The sequence below is a fragment of the Chiloscyllium plagiosum genome, unplaced genomic scaffold (assembly GCF_037043375.1).
Source record: "Chiloscyllium plagiosum isolate Xiang-an unplaced genomic scaffold, Cpla_swu_hap1 HiC_scaffold_7, whole genome shotgun sequence".
NCBI lineage: Eukaryota > Metazoa > Chordata > Chondrichthyes > Orectolobiformes > Hemiscylliidae > Chiloscyllium > Chiloscyllium plagiosum.
Window position 1 is genome coordinate 15,514,521 of NW_028270145.1, and position 26,796 is coordinate 15,541,316.

Here is a 26,796-nt window from a genome sequence, read left to right on the forward strand (position 1 = left end):
CAAAAAAATATTTTGCCCTCGTTGCCTATGAAATTGTGATAATGAAGACAATCTTACTGCCTTCTACAATCCTCAAGGGTGAGAAATGTGTTGCATGGGATGGCATCATTAGGCAGGATGGGAAATGTTAATTTCCCGAAGTTGGGTTGAGATGCAAAGATTAAGTTGCTTGTGTGCTTTTAGTACATCGAGGATTCTGCCAGCTTATGGTGGAGTCTTTTTTGTATTCAGTACTCATGATTGTAAATCCTTTTGTTATGGTGAAAATCACAGCCTCAGAGTCAGAATCGGGATTCAACGACGAGTTTATTGTACAAAGAAACCGGAGCTCTGGGGAGAGAGGCATCCACCAGCTCGGCTGTCAGTAGCGAGCCTTCTCTCACCCTTGGAGCACATGTCATGATATTTTATATGTTTCATGGTATCATATTTCAAGTATCGAGTCTTTGTTTGTACAGCATGGTTTGTTTCCAGAAAACATTACAGAGTCATTGTCAGTTTCAGCGGCTACTCGGAGGTCGATTGTTGCAGTAATTGATCGTGATCGTTTTTCCTGAGAAGGAAAATCGTTTTCCATTACTGCAAATCTGAAGTATGAACACTTATTTCCAAGCAGTCTTAGGTAGTTAACATTTCTACTGAAGGTGGTGGCTGATGACACCAAAATTGGAGGTGTAGTGGACAGCGAAAAAGGTTACCTCAGATTACAACGGGATGTTGATCAGATGGGCCAATGGGCTGAGAAGTGACAGATGAAGTTTAATTTAGATAAATGTGAGGTACTGCATTTTGGGAAAGCAAATCTTAGCAGGACTTATACACTTAATGGTAAGGTCCTTGGGAGTATTGCTGAACAAAGAGACCTTGGAGTGCAGGTTCATAGCTCCTTGAAAGTAGTGTCGCAGGTATAGGATAGTGAAGAAGGACTTGATATGCTTTCCTTTATCGGTCAGAGTATTGAGTACAGGAGTTGGGAGGTCATGTGGCTGCTGTACAGGACATTGATTAGGCCACTGTTGGAATATTGCGTGCAATTCTGGTCTCCTTCCTATCGGAAAGATGTTGTGAAATTTGACAGGATTCAGAAAAGATTTACAAGGTTGTTGCCAGATTTGGAGGATTTGAGCTATAGGGAGAGGTTCAATAGGCTGTTTTCCCTGGAGCGTTGGAGGCTGAGGGATGACATTATAGAGGTTTATAAAATCATGGGGGGCATGGATAGGATAAATAGACAAAGTCTTTTCCCTGGGATGGGGGAGTCCAGAACTAGAGGGCATACGTTTAGGGTGAGAGGGGAAAGATATAAAAGACCTAAGGGGCAACTTTTCATTCAAAGGATGGTACGTGTATGGAATGAGCTGCCAGAGGATGTAGTGGTGGCCAGTACAATTGCAACATTTAAAAGGCATCTGGATGGGTATATGTATAGGAAGGGTTTGGAGGGATATGGGCCAAGTGCTGCCAGGTGGGACTAGATTGGATTGGGACATCTGGTTGGCATGGACGAGTTGGATCGAAGGGTCTGTTTCCATGCTGTACATCTCTATGACTCTATGACTTCGGTGGGAGTGGACGTTACTGATGTGTATTCTCTCCCCCACCCGCCTTAAACTAATCATCTATGTTCTGTGTCTTTTGCTGGCATCCTGTTAGCCTCAGGCAGTATCTGTGTATGCTTTGCTGTAGTTTTCCATGTAATGGCTCAGTGGCCATCTTGTGTGCTAACTGACCAACTTATGGCTCAGTGGCCATCTTGTGTCTGTGTGCCCCATGTCAGCATGCCCTGTGTCAACTCCCACTTCACTCCCCACTTTGTGGTCAAGGAGGCGATTTTGGCGATTTCCCATAGACCACCCAACTCACATATAGACCTTTTCTAAGGTCTCCTCATCCCGAGGGGTGTTAAGGAATGTGAGTTTTGTTGGGGGCTCTTCTGTGGTGACTCTTGCTCCTGGCATGGCCGCATCAGCACCTTACTGCAAAGCTTTAAACACCCGAGGCCTAGGCTAAATACCAGTATGAGTGAAATAAAGAGAACAATCCCGTGTATCAAATAGCATCCCCAGGATTTGCCTACCAGCCATTCTAGCCAGCTAAGTCCTCCTGTGGCACCTAGTCTGAAGTCATCTAGCTGGTCCCGAATGTTTTTGATTGTCTGTGTAACATTGTAAGAATCGTTAATGACATAGGTTATACACTTGTCACCAATGATTGCACATACTCCCCCTTGCTGGGCTAACTGATAATCCACCACGTAATGTGTCTGAAGTGCGTAAAGTCTGAGTTCAGCCAATTCACCATTGATTGCTTGTAGATCCTATGATGTATTGTTCCCTGAGATTGTCAATCCACACACAATATAGTTTTGGTTGATCCCTGCCCTCCCCTTCACTGTTTGATCACACAGCATTGTCCTTTGATGTGAAGGGCACTGCTTGTCACTGGCCTCTCGGGTGTTTCCTTTCTTCCTGGTGGTGGAAATTTTGAATAAAGATTTGTGCACTTTGTGTCTTTCAATGTGTCTCACACCTGCACACACACGACATGGGTGCTGAGGGAAAAATAACCACTACCGCACTTAGGTGGTAGTGTGGGGTTGGGGGGGGGGTAAAAAAAAGAAAAGACTGCCAGAGGTTCTGTTCACTCTGAGAGCTGGCTCTTGAGCGAGCTGGATCAGTGTGTGTGCGTGTGTGTACAAGGACTCTCCTCCTTGACTGTGTCAGAGGGGAAGGGGAAAAAAAAATAGTTTTGGTTTTTAGCGCTGATGACCCCTGCCGGCCCCTCAAAGACAGAGATCCCAAAAACCCGTACTGCAATGATGGTGGAGATCTGCCAATCAGCGCAGGATTCCTGGCTGATGGAGCGGGCCACTATCCTTCTCCGAACATATCCCCTGCTGGGGCATGGTACAGCGAGGGGTCCTATCATTCCTACTGCGAAAAGGTTCAGGAGGTTTGGTGTGTCAGTAGTGTACATCCCCTTAAATAAGAAAACGAAGCCCCTCGCTGCCCAGTAGCATACAGTGTCCTGTCCCTGTGCCTGTTTGTCTTCCCATCTTGCCTCTGACTCCCCGTTTGCTCCCCCCAGCTGGTAGGTATCAAACTGGTATGTCCATGTGGCAGAGCTTACGTGAGTGTCATTGCACTGTCTGCAGATAAACTGCCTTCCCGCGGTCACGTTCAAGCATGCCTGCTCGCTGCTGGTGCAGGTAAGTTGTCTCTGGGTGATTGTACAGTGCTGGTGAGTACGTTGTGTCTGCACACATGAACTGTTTCTCGGTGCCAGGGCATAAACACATCTCCATCCCTGCCCCGTGAAACAGAGTGGGTAATCAGCGATGTTTAAATAGGTCATGGGCCGGTGGGTTTGACCGATTCCACACACCTACCCTGGAGTCCCCTTTTGTATTTCCTGGCTCTCCCTTCCATGGCACGCCCGAGGTGTCTATTGTGTTTAAGTCCACACAGGGGTGGCCACAAATATAGATTCGACCGATCGCACCAGTGGGTAATTCCCATGTAAATTTAGCTGGGTTTTTAAAAGAGGTTGTTCTCAAATCCTGACAGGCTTCCGAAATAGTAGGACATACTCTCGTATGTACATGATTAAAGTTAAATGATGTTAACAGTCAGTGTCTCTTTTTTTTAACAATGGTACCCGGAGGTCGGCAACAGTCGGTGATTTCTGTGCCTTATCAGCAGTTTTACCCATGCCTCTGGGTGGTTTGCTTGGTTGTGGTCACGGTGCTCTCCCCTTGGTCACTGTCTGTGCCTGGGGGATGGTCAATCATATTAGTTCGTTCATAGGAGTCCTTTTACGGTTCGAGTTGGGTCCAGTGATTCCACGTTCCTCTTTCCCTAATGTCCATATAGGCGCCACTGATTATAACTTTGTCCGGCCGATTCTATTTTGGGGAAAAGCCGAGTTTGTCAGGCACGGTTCGTAGGAGGACGCGGCTCCCAGCTGCGGGGAGGTCAGGGAAGAATTTGAGTCCCCCTGCCTTGTCCTTTTGCCCTTGTCTCTCATTTACCAATTTACGCATCCCTTTTAGTTGAGTGCTTAATTCTAGTACTAATTTAGCGGTACATATATCGGTCCCACCCATTATAGTGGTGTCTGGTAATTGCATTGCTCGCCTGGTCATTAATTCGTAGGATGTTAGTCCGGTTGGCTGATTCGTGGTGTCTCTTAATTTCATTAGTATGGCTGGCAGCACTTTGGCCCATGTCCTCCCTGATGTCTGCATGGCCTTAGCTAAAGCATTTTTAAGGGTTTTGTTCATTCTCGCTACCATCCCTAAGCTCTGGGGGTGATAGAGGATACAAAAGTTTTGTTTTATCCCTAGTAGCTGGCATCCTGTTTTCATAACTTTGCCAGTGAAATGTGTCCCTTGATTGGAGTTGGTCTGTAGAGATACCCCCACTTCGGGGTTACCTCCTTTGCTAGAATCCTGGCTCCAGTGGCAGTGGTACAGTTCTTGGTGGAGAATGCATCTACCCATCGGGTGAAGTGGTCTATGATGACCATGCAGCACGTTTTCCCACGGGAAGGTGGTAGTTGGTGTTCCCAGGGTCCCCTTGGCCTCGGTTGGTGTCCCATCCTAACTTTTATGGGCCTACCTGGGTTGTATTGTGTGCAAACATTGCATCTGCGGCAGTGTTTGGCTATATCTCTTCCCATTCCCTTCCACCACCACTCTCTCCCTAGACTTGCTATCATAGCTTCCCTGCCTGTATGTGAACAAGGTGTTTTGTATGCACGCTAGTGCTACCATCTTGTCTGCTTGCCTCCACTATCCTTCCCTTTAAGTGCTCCCTACATTTTCCATCTCTCTCTCTGCCTGTGGGGTGTCCTCCTGCAGCTGCTGTATGTGAATAGCATCTTCTGTTAGTTCAATTGTTGCTGTTGGAACCTCATCAATGGTTTCCTGCTCTAAGGTTTGCTGGGCTGCTCAGTCTGTGGCTTGGTTCCCTTTAAATTTCAGTCTTCCTGGACTATCCTTTCCTGGCTCCTTTGGTGTGCTTTGATTTTTATTACTGCAGCCTGATTTGGCTGTTCGCTGGTGCTCAGCAGTGCTTGGATTCTCAACTGGTGTTTGATGGAGGTTGCCCATTCTTTTCCCAGCACACTGCCTCTGTATGACTTGCTCTATTGCAGTGACTGCAGTACTTTCCTTGTCCTATTCCTTGCCTGTGGGGCCCTATAGTCTCTGGCAAGGTGTCCCTGTCGGTCACAGTTGTGGCAGAATAGTTTTGTTCTGTCTTCACCCCCATTCCAGTTGACTTCTCTGTTGGGTTTTGATTTCATCGTGGGAGCTTCTGCCTCCTGCACCCTGCCACTCCACTCTACCAGGTCATCATAATTTTGGGGTGTTATCACTCCCATTTTCAGGATGGATTAATGGGTGCTAGAAAGCCCTGTCTCTAAACGCCTGAATGAATGCCTGGTCCCCACGATCTGGGTTTGCTTGACCTGAGCACTCCTGCTATACCCTAAATAATCATTCCCTATATTCAGAGGCTCCTTCCCTTTTAGGCTGTTTAGTGATTGTGATTTTGCTCCAGCTCGTGAGAGAATTTCCTAATACCCGCTGGATCTCTTCTTTAAAATGGGCAAAGGGTGCCGGCTGGGCATCTATCTCAGCTGTAAGGGCAACAACATGTGTCCACCCCAAAAGTCACGGGCTACTGTGGCTTCGAGTCCGCCAGCTACCTGTCTCTATTTGACTGCTGGGCAGGCTGCCTGGACCAGCTGGTGTATATCCCTCAAGTGCAGTTGGTGCTCAACCCATATACTGTCTAGCTCTTCCCAGAACCTTGTGTTTGCACTTCGGGGCTGTAATTTGCCCACGGAGGCCATGATCTGTTGCCTTTCTCCCAGGGTAAAGGGTTATAGTTTGCTTTTGGATGCAACTCTGTTCCCCCCTCTAGTGACTGGCACTAGATTATATTCTTACACCTCCTGCTCTGCTGAGGGAGCAGTTGATCCCTGCTGTACAGTTTTGTAGGAGGGGAAAAAGTCAGTCTCCCTTTCCTCCTGTACTTTTTCTAATCTTTGTTTCAGCTGCTTTATCCCATCCTCCAGCTCCTCATTTTGTTCTTGGCCTTTTCTCCACCTGCTAGTGGAGGCACCTACTTGTTCAGTTAGGCCTGCTAATTGGTACACTGATATTACACCTTTTTAGTTTTCTTTCGTTTTGCTTTATTAATCAAATTCCGCTGCTGTTCTAATGTCTGGGATGGGTACCAACCCCCTTTCTTCATCTGTTCTGTCAGCACTAGTCCATTTCTTTTGTATTTCTCAATAAGGGTACCTGCAGCATCCCCTTTAAAATCCTGATCTGCCATCTCGCAGATTGTGTACCCCTGGATACCACCAACAGTAAAGTGTCTTTATCCAGTGGGACCTTTCTACCCACTGACCACTAATACTGCCCCAGCACTCGTATGGCCATAGCAGCCTCCTAGCAAGGTATGCTCTCTACCGGCGGGACTTCTCTACCCTCCTGGCCACCACTACTAGTTAGTACCTACCAATCGGCTGGGACTTTTGGTTCATTACGGTGTGCTGTCTACTGGCACTCCTCTACCCTCCCGGCCACCTCTCCTGTTCCAACACCATTTGATAGGCCCAGAAACCTACCTCTACCCCAGTGTGCTCTCTACTGGGGGGACTTTTTACCCTCCCAGCCACCGCCGCTATTCAAGCTCTGCTGTTCTACTACAGACTGACAGGATATGATGGTTACTCACAGTGTCCACACTTCCCACCTCGGTAACGTGCTGCTCCACTGGAGTTTTGGTCAGAGTGATCAGCTTCTTTTCCTCACCACTTCAATTGAAACATAATAACAGATAGCACCCAACCTTCGACTAGGCTCTAACTGCACTCTGCAATCCTCACCCCTACAGAGTCCAACGTTACCCGCATTTGCCATTTGTGCTTCACAACTCCTAGTGCCTTTGATGCTTCAATTCCCAACCATCGTGTGGGGGGCTACCCCTCTGAACAACCGTTTTAGGGCAGGGTTTTTGAGGCAGGCAGTACCTCGTCCTCTGGTCGTTTCAGCACAAGCAACTGGTTATCACGCCAGTTAGTACACTTTCCCACTTATGCTTCACAGGCATGCACTTATACACAACCCAGTACTATCGCACAGGTTATACGTTACAATGGTGTACCCTTTTAAACTGTGTCTTTGGCCCGGTCTGACTCTGAAAATGTGTTGCTGGAAAAGCGCAGCAGGTCAGGCAGCATCCAAGGATCAGGAGAATCGACGTTTCGGGCATAAGCCCTTCTTCAGGAATCCTTGGATGCTGCCTGACCTGCTGCGCTTTTCCAGCAACACATTTTCAGCTCTGATCTCCAGCATCTGCAGTCCTCACTTTCTCCTCCGGTCTGACTCTTTCCATTTTCAAATTCAAAATGTCTCTTACCCTGGCTCCCCGATCACGCCCTTTGACCAGAGCACCAGGAATAGGAGACCCTGCTCACAGTGCCAGTTGTTGTGGGGAAAATCACCAGCATCGGAGTCAGAATAGGGATTCAACGACAGAGTTTATGGTACAAGGAAATACTGGAGCTCCGGGGAGAGAGAGAGAGAGAGAGACGTCCGCCAACACGGCTGTCAGTAGCGAGCCTTCTCTCACCCTCGGAGCACATGTCATGATATTTTATACATTTCATGGTATAATATTTCAAGTATCGAGTCTTTGTTTGTCCAGCATGGTTTATTTACAGAAAACATTACAGAATCATTGCCAGTTTCTGCAGCTACTCGGAAGTCCATTGCTGCAATAATTGGTCGTGATTGTTCTTCCTGAGAAGGAAAATCGTTTCCCATTACTGAAAATCTGAAATATTAACACTTGTATACAAGCAGTCTTAGGTAGTTAACATTTCTATTGGAGGTGGTGGCTGGACTCAGAAACTTTGGCGGGCAGTAGACATTACTGATGTATATTCTCTCCCCAACCTGCCTAAACTAATCATTTATGTTTTGTATCCTGTTAGGCTCAGGCAGTATCTGTGTATGCTTTGCTGTGTTTTCCCATATAATGGCTCAGCAGCCATCTTGTGTGCTAAGTGACCAACTTCTGGCTCAGCAGCCATCTTGTGTCTGTGTGCCCCCTGTCAACACCCACTTCACTTTTTATGATACATCTTATCTTCAAGATAAAGTTGGTGGCACACAAGATTCCTTTGGCGCCCATATCTCACAGAGTGGTGAAAACAGCACTGGGCAATAACACAAACATTCATCGAGCTGTAGAGTCATAAAGCACGGAACAGACCCTTTGGTCCAACTAGTCCATGCCAACTAGGTTACCCAAACTAAACTAATCCCGTTTGTCTGCATTTGGCTCATATCCCTCTAAACCTTTCCTATTCATGTTCCTATCCAAATGTATTTTAAATTTTGCAACTGTACCTGCACCTACCACTTTGTCTGGCAGTTCATTCCATATATACACCATTTTCTATGTGAAATAGTTACCCCTCAGATCCCTTTTAAATTTTTCTCCTCTCACCTTAAAACCATGCCTTCCAGTCTTGAACGACCCTACCCCAGAGAAAAGACATTTGCTGTTCACCTTATCTATGTCGCTCATGATTTTATAAACCTCTATAAGGTCACTCCTTAACCTCCTCTGCTCCAGTCTCCCCTGATAACTTCAACCCTCCAGTCCAGTAACGTCCTTGTAAATCTTTTCTGCATCATTTCCAACTTAATATCTTTCCTATAGCAGGCAGCCAAAACTGTATACAGTATTCTAATGTGGCCTTAGCAATGTTCTATACAGCTGCAACATAACATCCCAAGTCCAACATTCAGTGCTCTGATCAATGACGGCAAGCATGCCAAATGCCTTCTTTACCACCTTACCTGTGAAGCTACTTTCAAGGAACTATGTACCTGAACCCCTATGTCTGTCTGTTCGACAACACACCCCAGGGCCCTACCATTAACTGTGTAAATCCTGTCCTGGTTTGTCTTCCCAAAATGCAATACCTCACATTTAGCTAAATTAGATCCCATTTGCCACTCCTCAGCCCCATTGGCCCAGTTGATAAGATCCCATTGTACTCTTCGATAACCATCTTCACTGTCCACTATACCACCAATTTTGGTGTCATCCACAAACTCACTAACCATGCTTCCTATAGTCTCATCTAAATCATTTGAACAATGATAATTAACCGTGGTTCCAGCATCAATCTCTGATAGCGAATTTTGAGAAGATTTGTAGCTCAGGTTGAGGTTCTGGATGTATGTTTGCTCGCTGAGCTGGAATGTTCATTTCCAGACGTTTCATCACCCTGCTAGTTATCATCTTTAGTGGGCCTCCGGGCAAAGCACTGTTGATGATTCCTGCTTTCTATTTATATGTTTGGGTTTCTTTGGGATCGTGATGTCATTTCCTATGGTGATGTCATTTCCTGTTCTTTTTCTCAAGGGGAGGTAGATGGGATCTAACTCGATGTGTTTGTTGATAGAGTTCTGGTTGGAATGCCATGCCTCTAGGAATTCTCGTGTGTGTCTCTGTTTGGCTTGTCATAGAATGGATGTGTTGTCCCAGTCGAAGTGGTGTCCTTCCTCATCTGTATGTAAGGATACTAATGAGAGAGGGTCGTGTCATTTTGTGGCTAGTTGATGTTTGTGTATCCTGGTAGCTAGTTTTCTGCCTGTTTGTCTAATGCAGTGTTGTGTCAGTCCTTGCACGATATTTTGTAAATAACATTAGTTTTGCTTGTTGTCTGTATAGGGTCTTTCAAGTTCATTAGCTGCTGTTTTAGTGTGTTGGTGGGTTTGTGGGCTACCATGATGCCAAGAAGTCTGAGTAGTCTGGCAGTCATTTCCGAGACATCTTTGATGTAGGAGAGAGTGGCTAGGGTTTCTGGACATATTTTTTCTGTTTGGTTTGTTGCTGAGAAATCTGCAGACTGTGTTCATTGGGTACCAGTTCTTTTTGAATACACTGTATAGGTGATTTTCCTCTGCTCTGCATAGTTCCTCTATGCTGCAGTGTGTGGTGGCTTGCTGGAATAATGTTCTGATCTAGCTTCGTTTGTGGATGTTGGGGTGATTGCTTCTGTAGTTCAATATTTGGTCCATATGTGTTGTTTTTCTGTTTGAAGTTCCCCATTGGCTGTTCGCTCTACTATGACATTTAGGAATGGCAGTTTGTTGTTGTTTACGTCCTCTTTAGTGAATTTTATGCCAGTACGAGTACTATTGATGGTCTTGAAGGTTTCCTCTAATTTGTTTAGTTTAGTGATGACAAAGGTGTCATCCACGTAGCCGACCAAAGTTTGCGTTGGGTGGTTAGCAGAGTTGTTTGTTCGAGTCTTGCATGGCTGTTTCTGCTAAGAACGCTGATATTGGAGATGCCATGGGTGTTCTGTTGGTTTGTCTGTAGGTTTTGTTGTTGAAGATGAAGTGTGTGGTAAGGCATAGGTCCACTAGCTTGACAATGCTGTCCTTGCTGATGAAGATAGTGGTGTTTGGTGTATGTGTCCTTGGGTCTTCTAATAGTGTAGGCAGTGTTTCCTTGGCCAGGTTAATGTTGATTGATGTAAACAGGTCTGTTACATCAAAGGTGGCCATTATTTCATTCTCTTCTATCTTAGTGTCTTTGATCGTCTTCAGGAATTCTTGGGTGGAGTGGATGGAGTGGTGTGAGTCTTCTACTAAGTGTTTTAGTCTTTGGTGTATCTCTTTGGCCAGTCTGTAAGTTGGTGTTCCAGGTAGTGAGACTATGGGTCTGAGGGGGGCTCCTGGTTTGTGAATTTTGGGTAATCCGTAGAAGTGTGGTGTGTTGGATCTGTCTGGTCTCATATTTTGGAAGTCGGTCTTATTTATTTCTCCAGATTTCTGAGGTTTTTTGAGTAGAGCTGTGATTCGGTTCTCTAGTTGTAGATCAGGTCTATCGCCACATGTTGGTAAGTGTTGGTATTTGTAAGTAGTGCGTTCGCTTTTTCAGTGTAGTCTCTTCGATTTAGAATGACTGTCAAATGTCCTTTGTCTGCAGGTAGATAACAATGTTTTTATCTTTTTTTAGTCTTTCCAGTGCTTTCCTTTCCTGTGTATTGAGTGTGTTTCCTTCCTTTTTTCTGCTTAATGTTGGTGCGACTACCTGTCTGATAGTTTGCTGTGTTTCTTCTGTGAGTTGGTTGTCTTTTAGTGTTGTTTCTAATGCTGCTAAGAAATCTTTCTTGTCCGTATCCGGCAGTTGTAATTTAATCCTCTTACTAAGACGGCTTTTTCAGTGTCTATTAAGGGTCGGTCAGATAAGTTTTTTATCCATGCTTCTGTGTTGTCAGTGTTGTTACTTTGTGTAAGTTTGTCTAGTTTTTTTCTGCAGGTCTAGTTTTTTCATTTTCAGTGTTTGTCACTGTCTAATATAAATGGTTTGTTGTACTGTCTGTCCATTGATGGTCTGTTGCATTAATGAGTAAAGATTTTTGGTGCAAAATTTCCCAGTTATATTTACGGAGACTGTTGTGGGCATCATTACTCACTTCTCTAAGCATTCTGCAGCTGTTTTGCTCTGCTATTCTTTTGTTTAGTGGAGTGTTAGGGGGAGGTTTGTATTTAAGACATTTAGGTAGTACCTGTTTTCTTAGGCACTCATGCAGGAAGTACATTTGTTCGCAGGTGGCACTCTGTCGGATGGCATTCGTTTCCCATTTTCGGGCCATTCTTAGTATATTGCACCCATAGGTCTTAGCAGGTTTTGAGAAGATTTGTAGCTCAGGTTGAGTTCTGGATGTAGGTTTGCTCACTGAGCTGGAAGGTTCATTTCCAGATGTTCGTCACCTTACTCAGTAACATCTCCAGTGGGCCTCCAGGCGAAGCACTGCTGATAATTCCTGCTTCCTATCATGGTATCCCACAAACCCACCAACACACTAAAACAGCAGCTAATGAACTTGAAAGACCCTATACAGACAACAAGCAAAACTAATGTTATTTACAAAACAGTGCAAGGACTGTAACAAACACTACATTGGACAAACAGGCAGAAAACTAGCCACCAGGATACATGAACATCAACTAGCCACAAAACGATATGACTCTCTCTCATTAGTATCCTTACATACAGATGAGGAAGGACACCACTTCGTCTGGGACAACACATCCATTCTAGAACAAGCCAAACAGAGACACACACGAGAATTCCTAGAAGCATGGCATTCCAATCGGAACTCTTATCAACAAACACATCAAGTTAGACCCCAATACCACCCTCTGAGGAAAAGAACAGGAAATGACACCACCACAGGAAATGATGTCTCCACATGAAATGACATCACCAACCCAAAGAAACCTAAACATATAAATACAAAGCAGGAATTATTAACAGGGCTTTGCCCGGAGGCCCACTGAAGATGTTACCTAGAAGGGTGATGAAACGTCTGGAAATGAACCTTCCAGCTCAGCGAGCGAACCTACTTCTAGAACCTCAACCTGATCACAGGTCTCCAGCACATCAAACAATCTTCCACCATCACTCCTAGTCTCCTACCTTCATGCCAATTTTGTATTCCATGTGTTCTAACCTTACTAATCATTCAACCATACAGAACCTTTCGAAGGTTTTGCTAAAGTCGATGTAGATGATGTCTACTGCTCTGCCTTCATCATTTTCTCAGTCACGTCTTCAAAAAAAATCAAATTTATGAAATAAAATTTCCAATGCGCAAACCATGCTGACCATCCCTATTCAGTCTTTGCCTGTCCAAATGCATGCATTCTTTTGTCTTAGAATCCTCTCCAACAACATACCCACCATTGACATCAGACTCACTGGTCTGTAGTTCTGTAGCTTTTCCTTGCAACCTTTCTTAAATAAAGGCACAACGTTAGCCACATTCCAGACTTCTGGAACCTCGCCTTGGCTGTACATGATACAAATATCTCTGCAAGGGCCCCCACAATTACTTCCCTAGCTTCCCACAATGTCCTGGGATCCACTTGATCAGGTCACTGGGGGTTATCAACTTTGTGTTTTAAGACTCCAGCACGTCCTCTTCCGTAATGTGGACTGATTTCAAGGCATCACTATTTATTTCTAAATGTTCTCTTGCTTCAATGTCGTTTTCCACGTAAATACTAACATGAAATATTTATTTAGTATCTCGCCCATCTCCTGTGGTTCTACACATAGACGGCCTTGTTGATCATTAAGGGGCCCTACTCTCTCTCTCATTGTTCTTTTGCCCTTAATGTACTTGCAGAATCTCTATATGGATTTCTCTTAACCTTATCGACCAAAGCTATCTCATATCCCCCTTTTGTCCTCCTGATTTCCTTTTTACGTATGCCCCTGTTCTCCGCAAGGGATCCACTTGTCTTTGTCTAAGGTGCCTCCTTTTTCTTGATCATAGTCTCAATATTTCCAGTCATCCAGTGTGCCCTATTCCTAACAGCCTTGCACCTCATTTTGACATACTAAACTCTCGTCATCTCACTTTTAAAAGCCTCCCACTTCCCAGTCGTCTCTTTATCTGCGACCAGCCTACCCCAATCAAATTTCAAAGTTCCTAATATGGTCAAAATTGGCAATGCTCAAGTTTAGAACTTTTAACTTTTATACAAGGCCAATTCTTTTCCATAACTATTTTAAAACTAATAGCATTATAGTCACTGGTCCCAAAGCGCTCCCGCACTAACACCTCAGTCACTTGCCTATTTCCCTAGAGAAGGTCGAGCTTTGCCTCTTCTCTCGTAGGTACATTTTGGTAAAGAAAATTTTCTTGAACACACTAAACAAATTCCTTCTCATTCAGGCACTGTGGTAGACCCAGTCTGTGTTTGGAAAGTTAAAATCCCCCGCAATTACAACCCTAAAGATATCTGAGATCTCCTGACATATTTGCTCCTCGATTTCCTTCTGACTATTGCGGGGCCTATAGTACAATCCCATCAAGGTGATTAATCCCTTCTTATTTCTCAGTTCCACCCAAATAGCTTCATTGGATGATCCCCCAGGAATATCTTCTCTCAGTACAACAGTAATGTTTACTCTGATCTAAATTGCCAATCTCCCTCCTCTCTTGCCTCCACTTCTATCCTTCCTATAGCATCTGTACCCAGGAACATTGAGCTGCTCGTCCTATCCCTCCATCAGCCATATTTCTGTAATAACTGTTGCTATCCCAGTCTCATGTTCCCAAACATGTCCTGAGATCATTTGCCTTCCTTGTCAGGCCTCTTGCATTGAAATGCATCGGTTTAGTTCTTCAGTCTTACCTCATTCTCTGCCATGCTCTTGCCTGCCTTGCCGATTCAATTGGCACACTTTAACTTCTGAATCATCCTCAATCTTCTCTCTTTTCTCGTGACTGCTTAGGATCCCTCCATCCTACCTTCATACTAGTTTAAAGCACTAGCAAATTTCCCTTGAGTTCAGGTGTCACCCATCTCTCTTGTAGAGATCATTTCTGACTCATAAGAGATCCCAAAGTTCCAAAAATCTGAATCCCTGCCCCCTACACCACCTTCTCAGCCACTCGTTAATCTTCCCTATCCTCCAAGCATGTGGCACTGGATGTAATCATGAGATTGCTTTTTAATCTCCTGCATACCCTCCTATATTCATTCTGCAGAAGCTCATCAGTTTCTCTGCCTCTGTCATTGGTACCAATGTGTACTACAACGGCCTCTGGCTGCTCATACTCCCCTTTGAGAATTTGCAGCAACTGCTCCGAGAAATTCATGAGAAGCAAGTAAAAAATCATCAGCCATGTAGTCAGATTGCGACTCTGTTTCTGTTTTCATTTTTGTTACCACAGTGCTCTGCATTTCTAGCCCATAAATCTGGTCCTGGTTCCTTCAGAAATGGAAAGTGTACTTGAGATTGAATAGTTCCTTTGCAGTTCAGGAAGTTGCAGGAAGTCAAACCATGCCCCCTTGTGTTGGCCCGTTGAGCGTCGTGTGAAAAACTTCATGTATCGTCCTCTTCACCAAGATTCAATTATGTACTCACAAGTGATTGTTTGCTCCTAAACAGTTCTGAACATGTAATTTATTCATTGAAGTAGATGTGGATGGATATTGCATGAAGTTTAAAATGATAAAGAGCAAATAAAGAGAAATGGTTTCCGCTGGTCTAAGTGTTGATACCCGGAGGGCACCAATTTACAGAATTGGCAAAAGAGCCAACGGTGAGACAATGATTTTATAAATGTGATGAATGTTCAGGATTTGGAATGCACTGGTGGATACAGACTCACACTCAAATTCAAAAATTAATTAGATACATACTTGAAGAAGAAAAATTTCTGGAGGCATATAAAAGGTGAAGGGATTCCTGTACCAAAGAGCACATTCTCAAAGGGCTGAGTGACTAGATTAGATTAGATTAGATTAGATTTCAGTGTGGAAACAGACCCTTCGGCCCAACAAGTCCACACCGACCCGCCGAAATGAAACCCACCCATACCCCTACATTTACCCCTTACCTAACACTACGGACAATTTAGTATGGCCAATTCACCTGACCCTGCACATCTTTGGACTGTGGGAGGAAACCGGAGCACCCGGAGGAAACCCACGCAGACACGGGGAGAACGTGCAAACTCCACACAGTCAGTCGCCTGAGGCGGGAATTGAACCCGGGTCTCTGGCGCTGTGAGGCAGCAGTGCTAACCACTGTGCCACCGTGCCGCCCACACCGTGCCGACTACTTCTTGTTCTGTTCCAATATATGATTTTATAAATTATATCTAACACATTTACTGTAATTAGTGGTTAGTGTTCTGAATATCTAGTAGTTAATTCAGATTTTTTTAGAATATAATTGGTTATTAATATCTAAGGTGTAGAAAATAGGACATCTGGCTGAGAAACAGGTACTGAACTAAGACAAATTCAAACAAGCTTTTAAGTTATTATAGGGAGAGAAGTTCATGTTGACTTGAGGTTAATTGCTAGAAAATTAAGGTAAATAGAGGATGGGCATATTTAACTAGAGAACTAGAAACAATACAAACTAGAAATTATTAATATAGTTTTTAAGAATTGACTAAAGCTTTGCACATACCTAAAAAGAAGGAGGGGGCAGGTTTAAAGGAGATGTAAGAGGCAAGGTTTTTACACAGAGGGTGTTAAGTGCCTGGAATGCGCTATCAGAGGAGGAGGTGGAGGTGGATACAATAGCAATTTTAAAGAGGCATCTTGACGGATATATGAATAGGCAGGGAATAGAGGGATATGGATCACTTGGGATCAAAAGGCTTTTGGTTCAGAAATGGATCGTGTGTGGGCGCAGTCATGGTGGGCTGGAGGGCTTGTTCCTATACTGTGCCGTTCTTTGTTCTTTGGAGTTCAAAGATAATTAAATGGCATTATTATCTGGGAACAGTATGTGTGTCCCATTGCTACGAAGATCAATGGAGCTTAGAGAGATGACTTTTTGAAAAGTTTTTTTTTGAGGTTCTTTATTGTGAGTTATCTCTCTGAATTCAATGAGGATGTAACCAGCAGGTATGACTAGGTTTGGGAAAGCACCTAAGAGGCTGAATGTGATTTGAATTTCATGTGGCTACTATCTCCTTGGAAGTTGAGAGATAAAGCTGGACCTACATCTGAAGCAGCACAAATCTCGATCTGTTGTCCATTATGAAGTCTGTGGTTGGGAATGGTATTCAGTCTAAGACACATTTGTTCAAGGAAAAACGACAGGAATATTTGTTTACCTGGAAGCCCATGGAGGAAATAAACATCATTTCTCAATAAGAAGCATTTAACCTTTTTGTAGCTGAAGACATAATTAGTTTGTTTACCATTTGAAACCAGAACAGTGGGCTATTGAAAACTAAGTGTGTTTACTGAGGTTTTGAACCTATGAGTAGAAATTGTAGAGAGCTGTAGCTGTGGGATCCAATGTTTGGAAAAGAACTTGGATAGTTGCTTAGCTTAAAGCTATAGGAAAGACCCCCATTAAAACTTACCTTGGCGAATGGCTGGAACATTGTAGAGAAATGTGAGTGAATTTCAGAGTGATTTACTTAATTATGAGTTGCTCCCAGGAAAAGTGAATGAAGTTTACAGATTTCATGAGATAAGGCAATGTGTGTCTTTGTGTGTTAGTAAATAGAAAGTTTATAGCATAAACCTTTATGATCAAGGTGTTATGATAATAATGCTTTGTTTGTATAATGCTTGTTGTTATACCATAAAATTTATTTCTTTAAAGAACATGAAATCCTGTGCCATAATTCTGCCAGTTAATTGTTAGGTCTTAGATTTCTCCTTTAATTTAAATATTTCCCAATCGGATTATAATGTTGTTTAACTTTTTGTATCTGCTTTCTTTCATTGTAGCACTTACAGTAAGATGTGGGTTGATACCCATGAGGACCTGGAATATCTTCTGAAGCAGGAAATCAATGCCCAGGTTGCTAAACCACAGACAGACCGTGTGATAATCTTTCAGATGCTGGTAACATTCTATGTTAAGTACGTGCAGATTTTCCGTAGTATGGAAGTTCTGTATGATCAGATTGTGCATCCTCAGAAGCGAAGAGTTATTCATCATGTGCTGGATGGGGTTATGGGCAGAATCCTGGAGCTAAAGAATGAAATGGTGAAGCTGGAGTTCTCAGAGTACCACTATTGTGATGATGTCCTGCAAGACCTCAAGCTAACCCCAGTAAGTGTGGTTCCATCATGGATTAGCGATATAAAGAAATGCAATGGATCTGATGTTGGCTTGAGAGTTAAAGAGCGTTCAATTGGATAGTCGCTGAAATTGAGCTAAGAGTTTACCAAGGGAGATGACTAAATTGAAATGGTGTTGGACGGGGAGGTACTGCATGCCAACGCAAAGTGCCCACCTCTGTGTAAAAGCTACATTGGTGCTGGTGGACACCTAATGCTCTCTCTCCAAGGACACCTGAGCATGGACATAGCCACAAAGAAAGGCAGGCCATTGGGAATTACAGCATTCTCTCTCCACAGCTTGATGCCTGGACATGTTGATCGTTGCCTTAGCTAGGCCCTGGGCCATGAAGTCCCCCGACCTTTCCCCCTACCCAACCACCCATCACTACATCGGGTGGTCAAAAATCGACAAGAATTCAACTCTCTTGTTCTTTATTTCAGACACCCATCACTAATCAAACAAAACAAATTGCTATGAGCACTGTCCACCATGTGCAGTGAAACGATCAAAAATTCAAGAGAACAGGTCGGGATTTCTGGGTGTACAAGGCAGAAGATTAAACCAAAACAGTATTAGATTTCAGCTCTTCTCATACATTTGAAAAATCCACCACGAGCCACCCAATTAACTGCCTAAACAAATAAAAAGTTCAAGTGCTGGTGACCAGGCTAGTGTAATCAAAATGCAAATCAAAAAGGTGGGGAAACAAGAGAGGAACAAATTCAAAGTAGAATCAGAGGGGGACTTAAAGAATTCAGCTCTTCAGCGCAATCAACTCTGGAGATGTACTGAAATAAAAATATATTGCTGGAGAAATTCAGCAGGTATGGCAGCATCTGTACTGAGAAAGAGTTACAAGACTTGAAACTCTGCTTTTCTCTTCACAGATGGTGCCAACCTGCTGAGTTTCTCCAGAACTTTCTATTTTTATTTCAGATTTCCAGAGTCCACAGTTCTTTGTTTCTGTGATTCTATTACATTTGATTGGTTGACCCTGAAAGGGATCTGCGTTTTTAACACGAATGGCACATGCCCTTATCTTACACCTTGCATCCACTGCTAGTAATCGGATAATATTACTAATATTACTCACAGCGCTAGAGACCCGGGTTCAATTCCCGCCTCAGGCGACTGACTGTGTGGAGTTTGCACGTTCTCCCCGTGTCTGCGTGGGTTTCCTCCGGGTGCCCCGGTTTCCTGCCACAGTCCAAAGATGTGCAAGTCAGGTGAATTGGCCATGCTAAATTGCCCGTAGTGTTAGGTGAAGGAGTAAATGTAGGGGAATGGGTCTGGGTGTGTTGCTCTTCGGAGGGTCGGTGTGGACTTGTTGGGCCGAAGGGCCTGTTTCCACACTGTAAGTAATCTAATCTAATCTAATCTAATCTAATCTAATCTAATCTAATCTAATCTAATATCACTCAAGTGTATTGCAACTACGATCAGCAGAAGCCAAATAGGCAGATGGTAGCATAGTGGTATGTCATTAGATATTAATCCAAAGATCCAGGCATCTCATCATGCTACCTGGTGGAATTTCAAAAAATGATAAATCTGAAATTGAAAGCTCATCTAATTAAAGTGAGCAGATTTTACATAGTTGTCAAGCATTGGCTGAATGGGTATGGTCTGATCGCTCATCATAATCCCCACATCCATTCCCAGGTGCTATTTAATTTAAAACCCTAATAATTTGCACAAAGGTTGTAAGTTTGCTTGCTGAGCTGGAAGGTTCATTTTCAGACATTTCATGACCATACTAAGTAACATTACCAGTGAGCCTCTGATGAAGTGCTGGTGTTATGGCCCACTTTCTATATATGTATTTAGGTTTCCTTGGGTTGGTGATATCATTTCCTGTGGTGATATCATTTTCTGTTTTGGTGATGTCATTTCCTGCTCCTTCTCTCAGAGGTTGGTAGATGTTGATAGAGTTCTGGTTGGAATACTGTGCTTCAAGGAATTCTCATGTGTGTCTCTGTTTGGCTTGTCGTAGGATGGATGTGTTTTCCCAGTCAAAGTGGTGTCCTTCCTCATCTGTATATAAGGATACTAGTGTTAGTGGGTCATGTCATTCTGTGGCTATTTGATGCTAATGTATCCTGGTGGTTTGTTTTCTGCTTGTTTGTCCAATGATGCCCACAAACCCACTAACACACAAAAAAGCAGCTAATGAATTTAAAAGACCCTATACAGACAACAAGCAAAATGAATGTCACTTACAAAATACAATGCATGAACTGTAACAAACACTACAATGGACAAACAGGCAGAAAACTAGCCACCAGGATACATGAACATCAACTAGCCACAAAGAAATGTGATCCAGTATCACTAGAATCTTTACATACAGATAAGGAAGGACATCTACTTTGACTGGGACAACACATCCATCCTAGGACAAGCCAAACAGAGACGTGCACGAGAATTCTTAGAAGCATGGCGTTCCAACCAGAACTCTATCAACAAACCCATCCATTTGGATCCCATCTACCACCCTCTGAGGAAAAGAACAGGAAATTACATCACCAATGCAAGGAAATCTAAACACATGAATAGAAAGTGGACCATAACACCAGTGCTTAACCGGAGGATCACTGAAAATGAATCTTCCAGCTCAGTGAGCAAACTTACATTCAAAACCTCAACCTGAACTATATATCTTCTTCAAACTCACTAATTTGCCCAATATTCAAAAGACTACAATAAATCATACTGTGTTCCTGATGAAGGGCTTTTGCCCGAAACATCGATTTTCCTGCTCCTCGGATGCTGCCTGAACTGCTGTGCTCTTCCAGCACCACTAATCCAGAATAAAATAAATCATAGTACTAGTTGCATTAGTTTGCAATTGATTTCAGTTACTATTGCCATTAAGACATAGCTCTGGGGAAAGCGATATCATTAACATCATTCTGACAGTTGCATTGAATTATGTCACCTCACATATTAATTTTTAATGATTTCTGATGACTACTTAAGCTTCAAATTACATCAAAGAGATATAAAAAGATGTCCTGAGCAATGAATACATTTTCTGAATTTGTTGATTCAAACCATTTTTTTTTTTACTTTTCTCAAATTCAATTTCACAGGAAGATCTAGAGATCCCCATCCCTGGATATTTTGTCAAAGATAAACTGAAAGTCTTGAAGATCAGGCAAAACATTCTCGAGCAGATATTATCTGAAACCTCACTTCCAGTGGAACAAGTTAGTAGTACATAAACAAATATATACATCATTACTTTTGATATTGAAAGTGTTTTTGTGTTTAATTTCTTTACATCTTGAGAATGTAAATTAAACTTGCTTTTTACAGTGTTAAAGATGATAGCCTCCTGTCTATTATGTCCAAGTAATATGTCCATAAAGATATAAATTGGATACATAAAAAACAGAATGTAAAATACCAATTTTCCTTGACACAAAATGGACCCCAGTAGGTCAGGTGACCTTTTGTGTTTCTGAGGCATTCTATACAGACCCATGCCTAGTCAAGTCTCTGGGAAAGCACTTACCACACAGTCAACCTTCCCAGATGTTGATCACCACTTGTCTCCATTTCAATTTGACCCAGAATCACAATAACTGATTGACTTGCAGGACATATGGAGATAGGAAGTATAAATAAAGATACCTGGGGGCTATTCATAACTGAAACGCTGATAAAGTTATCAAATATTTCCATAGCAAGACAGTTGTTCAGCCTACCAAACGATTCTTGTGGACAATGGGAACACCAATAGTATGGTCGTATGATAAAACTCAACTGCACAAAGCAGCTTCTTAATTCTGATCTTTAGAAGGTGAGGGTCAATCAGGATGGGAGGCAAAGATACCCAAATGGGAGGAGATTCTCAAACTAAGAGAGAGTGCTGTCGAGAAATTTGCCACTGGTGAAATGTGGGGCTATTCTTTCATCTTCAGGTTATGACTTCACCACAAGGGCTTAAACATAATTTTAAACTGGAAAACCCAGAAACCTGCTGTTGCATGGTGTAAGCCAGCAACGTCCAATCTCTATTGTCTTTAGTGAACCAAGAGAGATTATTCTGGTCTGAAATGTTTCCACTTACTGTCGACAACTATTAATAAAAGTGACTTGCACGGTACAACTTCTGTCATCATTTTTTCTTGTCTGTGTGACTTGTGTGAACGAGTGTTGTTGCGCTTTTATTTCAGGTACTAAGCCTTTTTTTAAACTGAAACCTATCAGAAAGTCTGACCTGTTTCTGATCTTTAAATTCTCAGCACTCAAAGTGTTAAAACATTTCTGCTTTTAAAAGCTAATTGTTGTAGTTAGTCCTAAGTGGTGGAAAAGGAGGGAACCATTCTGCCATTTCCTTTCTGTCTGTTGCTCATTTTGTTCGACAATGGGTTACACCACAGCTCTGTATTAAGCATCATCTGATGTAACATTGGCTGCAGAGGAATGTGTATGGTTGACTCTGTTTTCTTGTACCCTCTTCTTCACTAGGTAGATTTTTGTTTCTGCTTGCCTTTTTCAATACTCTACAATGGCATCAGCCTCAAGAGATCAAGGCTGTCAATGACTGTCTCCGAGATGTCAGTGTCATTCTTTGACATTTTTTTTGCAGGATCCTAGTAGTGAAGGTATGACTGTTCAGATGGATTACCATATAATGGCTGTCATCCATTTTCTGAACACAGGAAAGGCAGGGTATATGTTATTGGCTTAGCATTTAGTGTAGGCTAATGGTATTAATATGCTCCATGACCACTTGAGTTATTGACCTTGTTCTGTTGAGAGCTGCCAAGGATATATCTAAGACAGTGAAGGTGGAAAGTGCTCAAACTTTTCTTGCAGTGTCTGATGTCCAGGTCACATCACTATTACAGGACTGTACTGAGGAGTTGGTTTTGGTAGACTTATCTTCTGGTGTTCTCTATTAGGTTGTTAATGTTTCATGCTCTCTTATTCAGCTTGGACATAACTACTGCTTTTGCAATGCTTGTATGTGATTTCAGCATCGAGTGACAGGGAGGAGTGTAAAGGCAGCAGGGGAATGGTTAAGAGGGAAATTAGAATAGCAAAAAGGGGACCTGACATAGCTTAGAAGTTAAGGAGAATCCAAAGAGATTCTATAAGTATGTTAAGAACAAAGGAGTAACCAGCGAGAGAATAGGACTATTTAATGATCAACAAGTCCGTACATGTGTGGAACCGGAGGAGACAGGTGAGATACTAAATGAATATTTTGCATCAGTATTTACTATGAAGAAGGAAATGGAAGCTAGGAAACATGGGGAGGCAAATATTGATCACCTGAAAGAATCCATATTACAAGAGAGGAAACGCTGAGGTCTTAAAATGCACAAAGGTAGGTAAATCCCTGCAGCTGACCAGGTGTATCCCAGAATTTTGTAGGAAGATAAGGAAGAGGTTGCTGGGTCCCTTGCTGAGATATTTGTATCATCGACAGCCACAGGTGAGATGCTGGAAAACTGGAGGGTGGACAATGTGGTGCCATTATTTCAGAAAGGTGGTAAGGAAAAGCCAGAGCAGTATAGACTAGTGAGCCTAATGTCAATGGTGAATAAGTTGGTGGAGGGGATTATGAAGGATAGGATTTACATGCATTTGGAAAGGCAAAGATTTTGAGAGTGGGGAATCATGTCTCACTAACTTGATTGCATTTTTTGAAGGAGGTGACAAAGAAGCTTGAGGAAGGAAGGGCAGAAAGACATTTGAGAAGGTTCTGCAGGTAGACTGCTTAGCAAGACTAGATTACTTGAATCTGAGAAACTAGCCAATAGGATGCAAAACTGACTTGAAGTTAAGAGACAAAAGCTGGGAATGGAGGGTTGTTTTTCAGACTAGAGGCCTGTGATCAGCGGTGTGCTGCAAGGTATTGAACTGGGTCCACTATTTTTTGTCATTTATGTAAATGATTTGGATGTGAATGCAAGTGGTATGGTTAATAAGTTTTCAGATGGCGCCAAAATTGGTGATGTAGTGGACCGTGGAGGTTATCTCAGAGTACAATGGGATCTTAATCAGATGTACCAATGGGCTGTGGAATGGCAAATGGAGTTTAATTTAGATAAATGTGAGGTATTGCATTTTGATGTGCTAAATTAGGTAGGAGTTATACAGTTAAGGGTTGGGCCCTGAGTAGTGTGGCTGAACAGAGAGACCTAGGATTGCTGGTATAGAGTTCCGTGAAAGTGGAATCACTGGTAGACATAGTGGTGAAGAAGGGTTTGGCAAGCGTGCTTTAATTAGTCAGTGCTTTGAGTGGAGGAGTTGGGGCCTTATATTGCAGCTGTGCAGGACATTGGTTCGGCAACCTTTAGAATACATGTTCAATTCTGGTCTCCCTGCTGTGGGGAGGATTTTGTGAAACTTGAAAGGGTTCAGAAACAATTTACAAGAATGTTGCCAGGGTTAGAGGGTTTGAGTTATAGGGAGTGCTGAATAGGCTGGTGTTTTTGTCCCTGGAGTGTCAGAGGCTGAGGGCTGACCTTACAGAGGTTTATAAAATCATGAAGGGCATAGATAGGGTGAATAGCTCAGATCTTTTTCCCAAGGTGGGAAAGTTGAAAACCAGAGGGCAGAGATTTAAGGTGAGTGGGAAAAGATTTAAAAGGGACCTGAGGGGCAGTTTTTTCACGCAGGGGGTGGCGTATGTATGGAGCAAGCTGCCAGAGAAAGTACATGAATACAAAGGGTTTAGAGGGTTTTGGACCAAATGCTGGCAAATGGGATTAGATCAGTTTAGGATATCTGGTTGCTGTGACGATTCGGGCTGAAGGTGCTGTTTCCATGATGCATAACTCTATGACTCCATGACGCCGGTGAACATAGAGTCCAGATATATGAAGCCACCAGCACCATAAAGTCAGTTCTGGAAGATGCCACCACAGCAACATCCTGCACTTTAATGTTTATCTTCCTGATATTGATGCCAGTAAAAAAAATTATTGTATCTGTTTTTAGTTGATCACAACCTATTTTCACAAAACAGAACTGAAGAAAGGTATATGCCTGGGAAACAGCATTGTGGATTAGTTTCCCTCGTTTTTCTTTTGCGTCTGCTGTTACTTTGGAGAGATTCAGAAACACCTCTCTCTGAAAAGTATTGCCTTGCAGAAACATAAATTTCAACACGATTGATATACATTCCCATACATTTGTGGCCAAAAGAGATTTTTTTAAAACATTGAGATCAACTTTCCAGGTGTGGGAGAGTCCACTCTGACAGCTACATTTCCCAGCCACTTTATCATTATGTATCCCACCTTTAACCTTTTTCAGTACAAATCCACCAAATGACAAGACTGGTTTTTCTTTGTCTGGTATCACGTAATAAACTTGAAACTCTTTCCTCTGTCCTGTTGTCTTTGATTTCTTTTTATTTTAGTTTCAAGTTTTTTGGCATCCACCAACAGCTCTCAATGAATGGGGGTGTCTGACTCAGATTCTTTTTAAAGACTTTTCTGTGGTTTTCATTTTATTGTTCAATGTTTTCAAGTTATGGCCTATACTTGCAAATTAATGTCTGCCTAATGCATGTACTGCAAGATCTCCCAATTGCTGCATTGAATACCCATACTCTGGGATGTGAACTTGTTCTGACACAATTGTTATTTCTGGACCCACTTGGAATGTTCTTTTATGCTCTCCACTTTTTGTTCATTCTGTCAGAAGCACTCACGGTGTTTGACAAGGTGCAATCCTTCCAGATAGGCTAAAGTTTTCACCAGGTAGCACATGATACTGGCCTCCTCCAAGAAAACTCCCACTGCTGATGGGAGTAGCCTTTAGATAGCCTGAACTAATTCATGGCTGAGCAGGTCTTGCATTTGAATGGTTTTGTTAAAGGGGACTTAGTGAGTTGCTGTAATGTATTTTGTAGATGATATAATTGCTGTCACTGTGCATCAGGTGGAAGGATTGCATGTTTAAATTGGTGGATAGGGTGCCGATCAAGGGGGCTGCTTTTTCCATGTATTTAGTCAAATTTATTGAGCGTTGGTGGAGTGCATTCACCCAGGCAAGTAGAGAATTCTGTCACATTCCTGACTTGTGCCTTGTAATCGGTGTATAGACTTTGAGGAGGCAGGAGATGAGTTACTTACCACAGAATTTCCAGCTTCTGATTTGCTGTTGTAGCATCAGTATTTATATGCTAGTCCAGTTGAGTTTTCTGGTCAATCAATTCTATGAAGTTATGCCACTAAATGTCAAGGAGAGATGGTTAAATTCTCTCTTGTTGTGGATGGTAATTGCCTGCTAGTTGTTTGGCATGAATGTTATGAGTCACTTATCCATCCAAGCCTGAATGTGGTCCAGGTCTTTCTGGATATGGAAACAGACTACTTTGGTGGCTGAGGAGTTGCAAATGGTATGAACATTATACAACCATAAGTGAACTTCTGATTTTATGATGGAAGGGAGATCCCATTGATAAGGTAGCTGAAGGTGCTTGGGTCTAAGCCACTAACTGGGGCATTGGGTAGTACAGTTGACTTGAGGACTTTCCATGTGGTGCAGTGTGATATACCTCCCTCTGAGCCAGGAGGCCTGAGTTCCTGTCCCACCTCCACTAGAGATGTATATAACATCTCTGATCCGGTTGATTAGGAAAGAAAATATACCATGAGGAACTGCTGGGACTGAGAGAGCCTCAGCAACCACAACCATCTTCCTTTACACTAGGTATGACTCAAAGCAGTGGATAACTTCTGCCAGTTTCAGTTGATTTTAATTTTGCTCAGGCTGTTTGAGTAGACTCAGTGTAATGCTGCCTTAATATCAAAAGGCAGTTGTTCTCATCTCACTCTGGAGTTTCATGTTTTCCATGCATGTTTGGATCAAGGCTGTAATATGGTAGGGAGCTAAGTAGCCCAGTTAGAACCCAAACCAAATATTAGTGAGCATGCTATTGTTTTGTAAGTGCCACATGATAAAAATATTGACAACACCTTTTTTTCACTTTACTGACGACTGAGACCACACCTGGAGTACTGTGTGCAGGTTTGGTCTCCAAATTTGAGGAAGGACATTCTGGCTGTTGAGGGAGTGCAGCATAGGTTCATGAGGTCAATTCCCGGAATGGCGGGACTATCAAATGTTGAAAGATTGGGCTGACTGGGCTTGT

The 26,796-nt window shown here is 42.9% G+C and overlaps 1 protein-coding gene across 5 annotated transcripts in view; it reads left to right on the forward strand.

Moving 5' to 3' along the window:
* Window positions 1–26,796, forward strand: part of drc11 (dynein regulatory complex subunit 11) — a 164,865-nt gene that overhangs the window by 4,303 nt on the left and 133,766 nt on the right. For 4 of the 5 annotated variants that reach the window (XR_015757595.1, XM_043693070.2, XM_087988766.1 and 1 more), the window contains exons 1-3: window positions 3,115–3,208; window positions 17,333–17,660; window positions 20,765–20,881. Coding sequence is in view for 4 of the 5 variants with exons in the window: in XM_043693070.2 (XP_043549005.2) it covers window positions 3,186–3,208; window positions 17,333–17,660; window positions 20,765–20,881 (468 nt within the window). In the remaining variant the exon portion in view is untranslated. Of the gene's footprint in view, window positions 1–3,114; window positions 3,209–17,332; window positions 17,661–20,764; window positions 20,882–26,796 lie in introns of those variants that run through there. The other variant, XM_087988764.1, reaches the window with a different exon arrangement.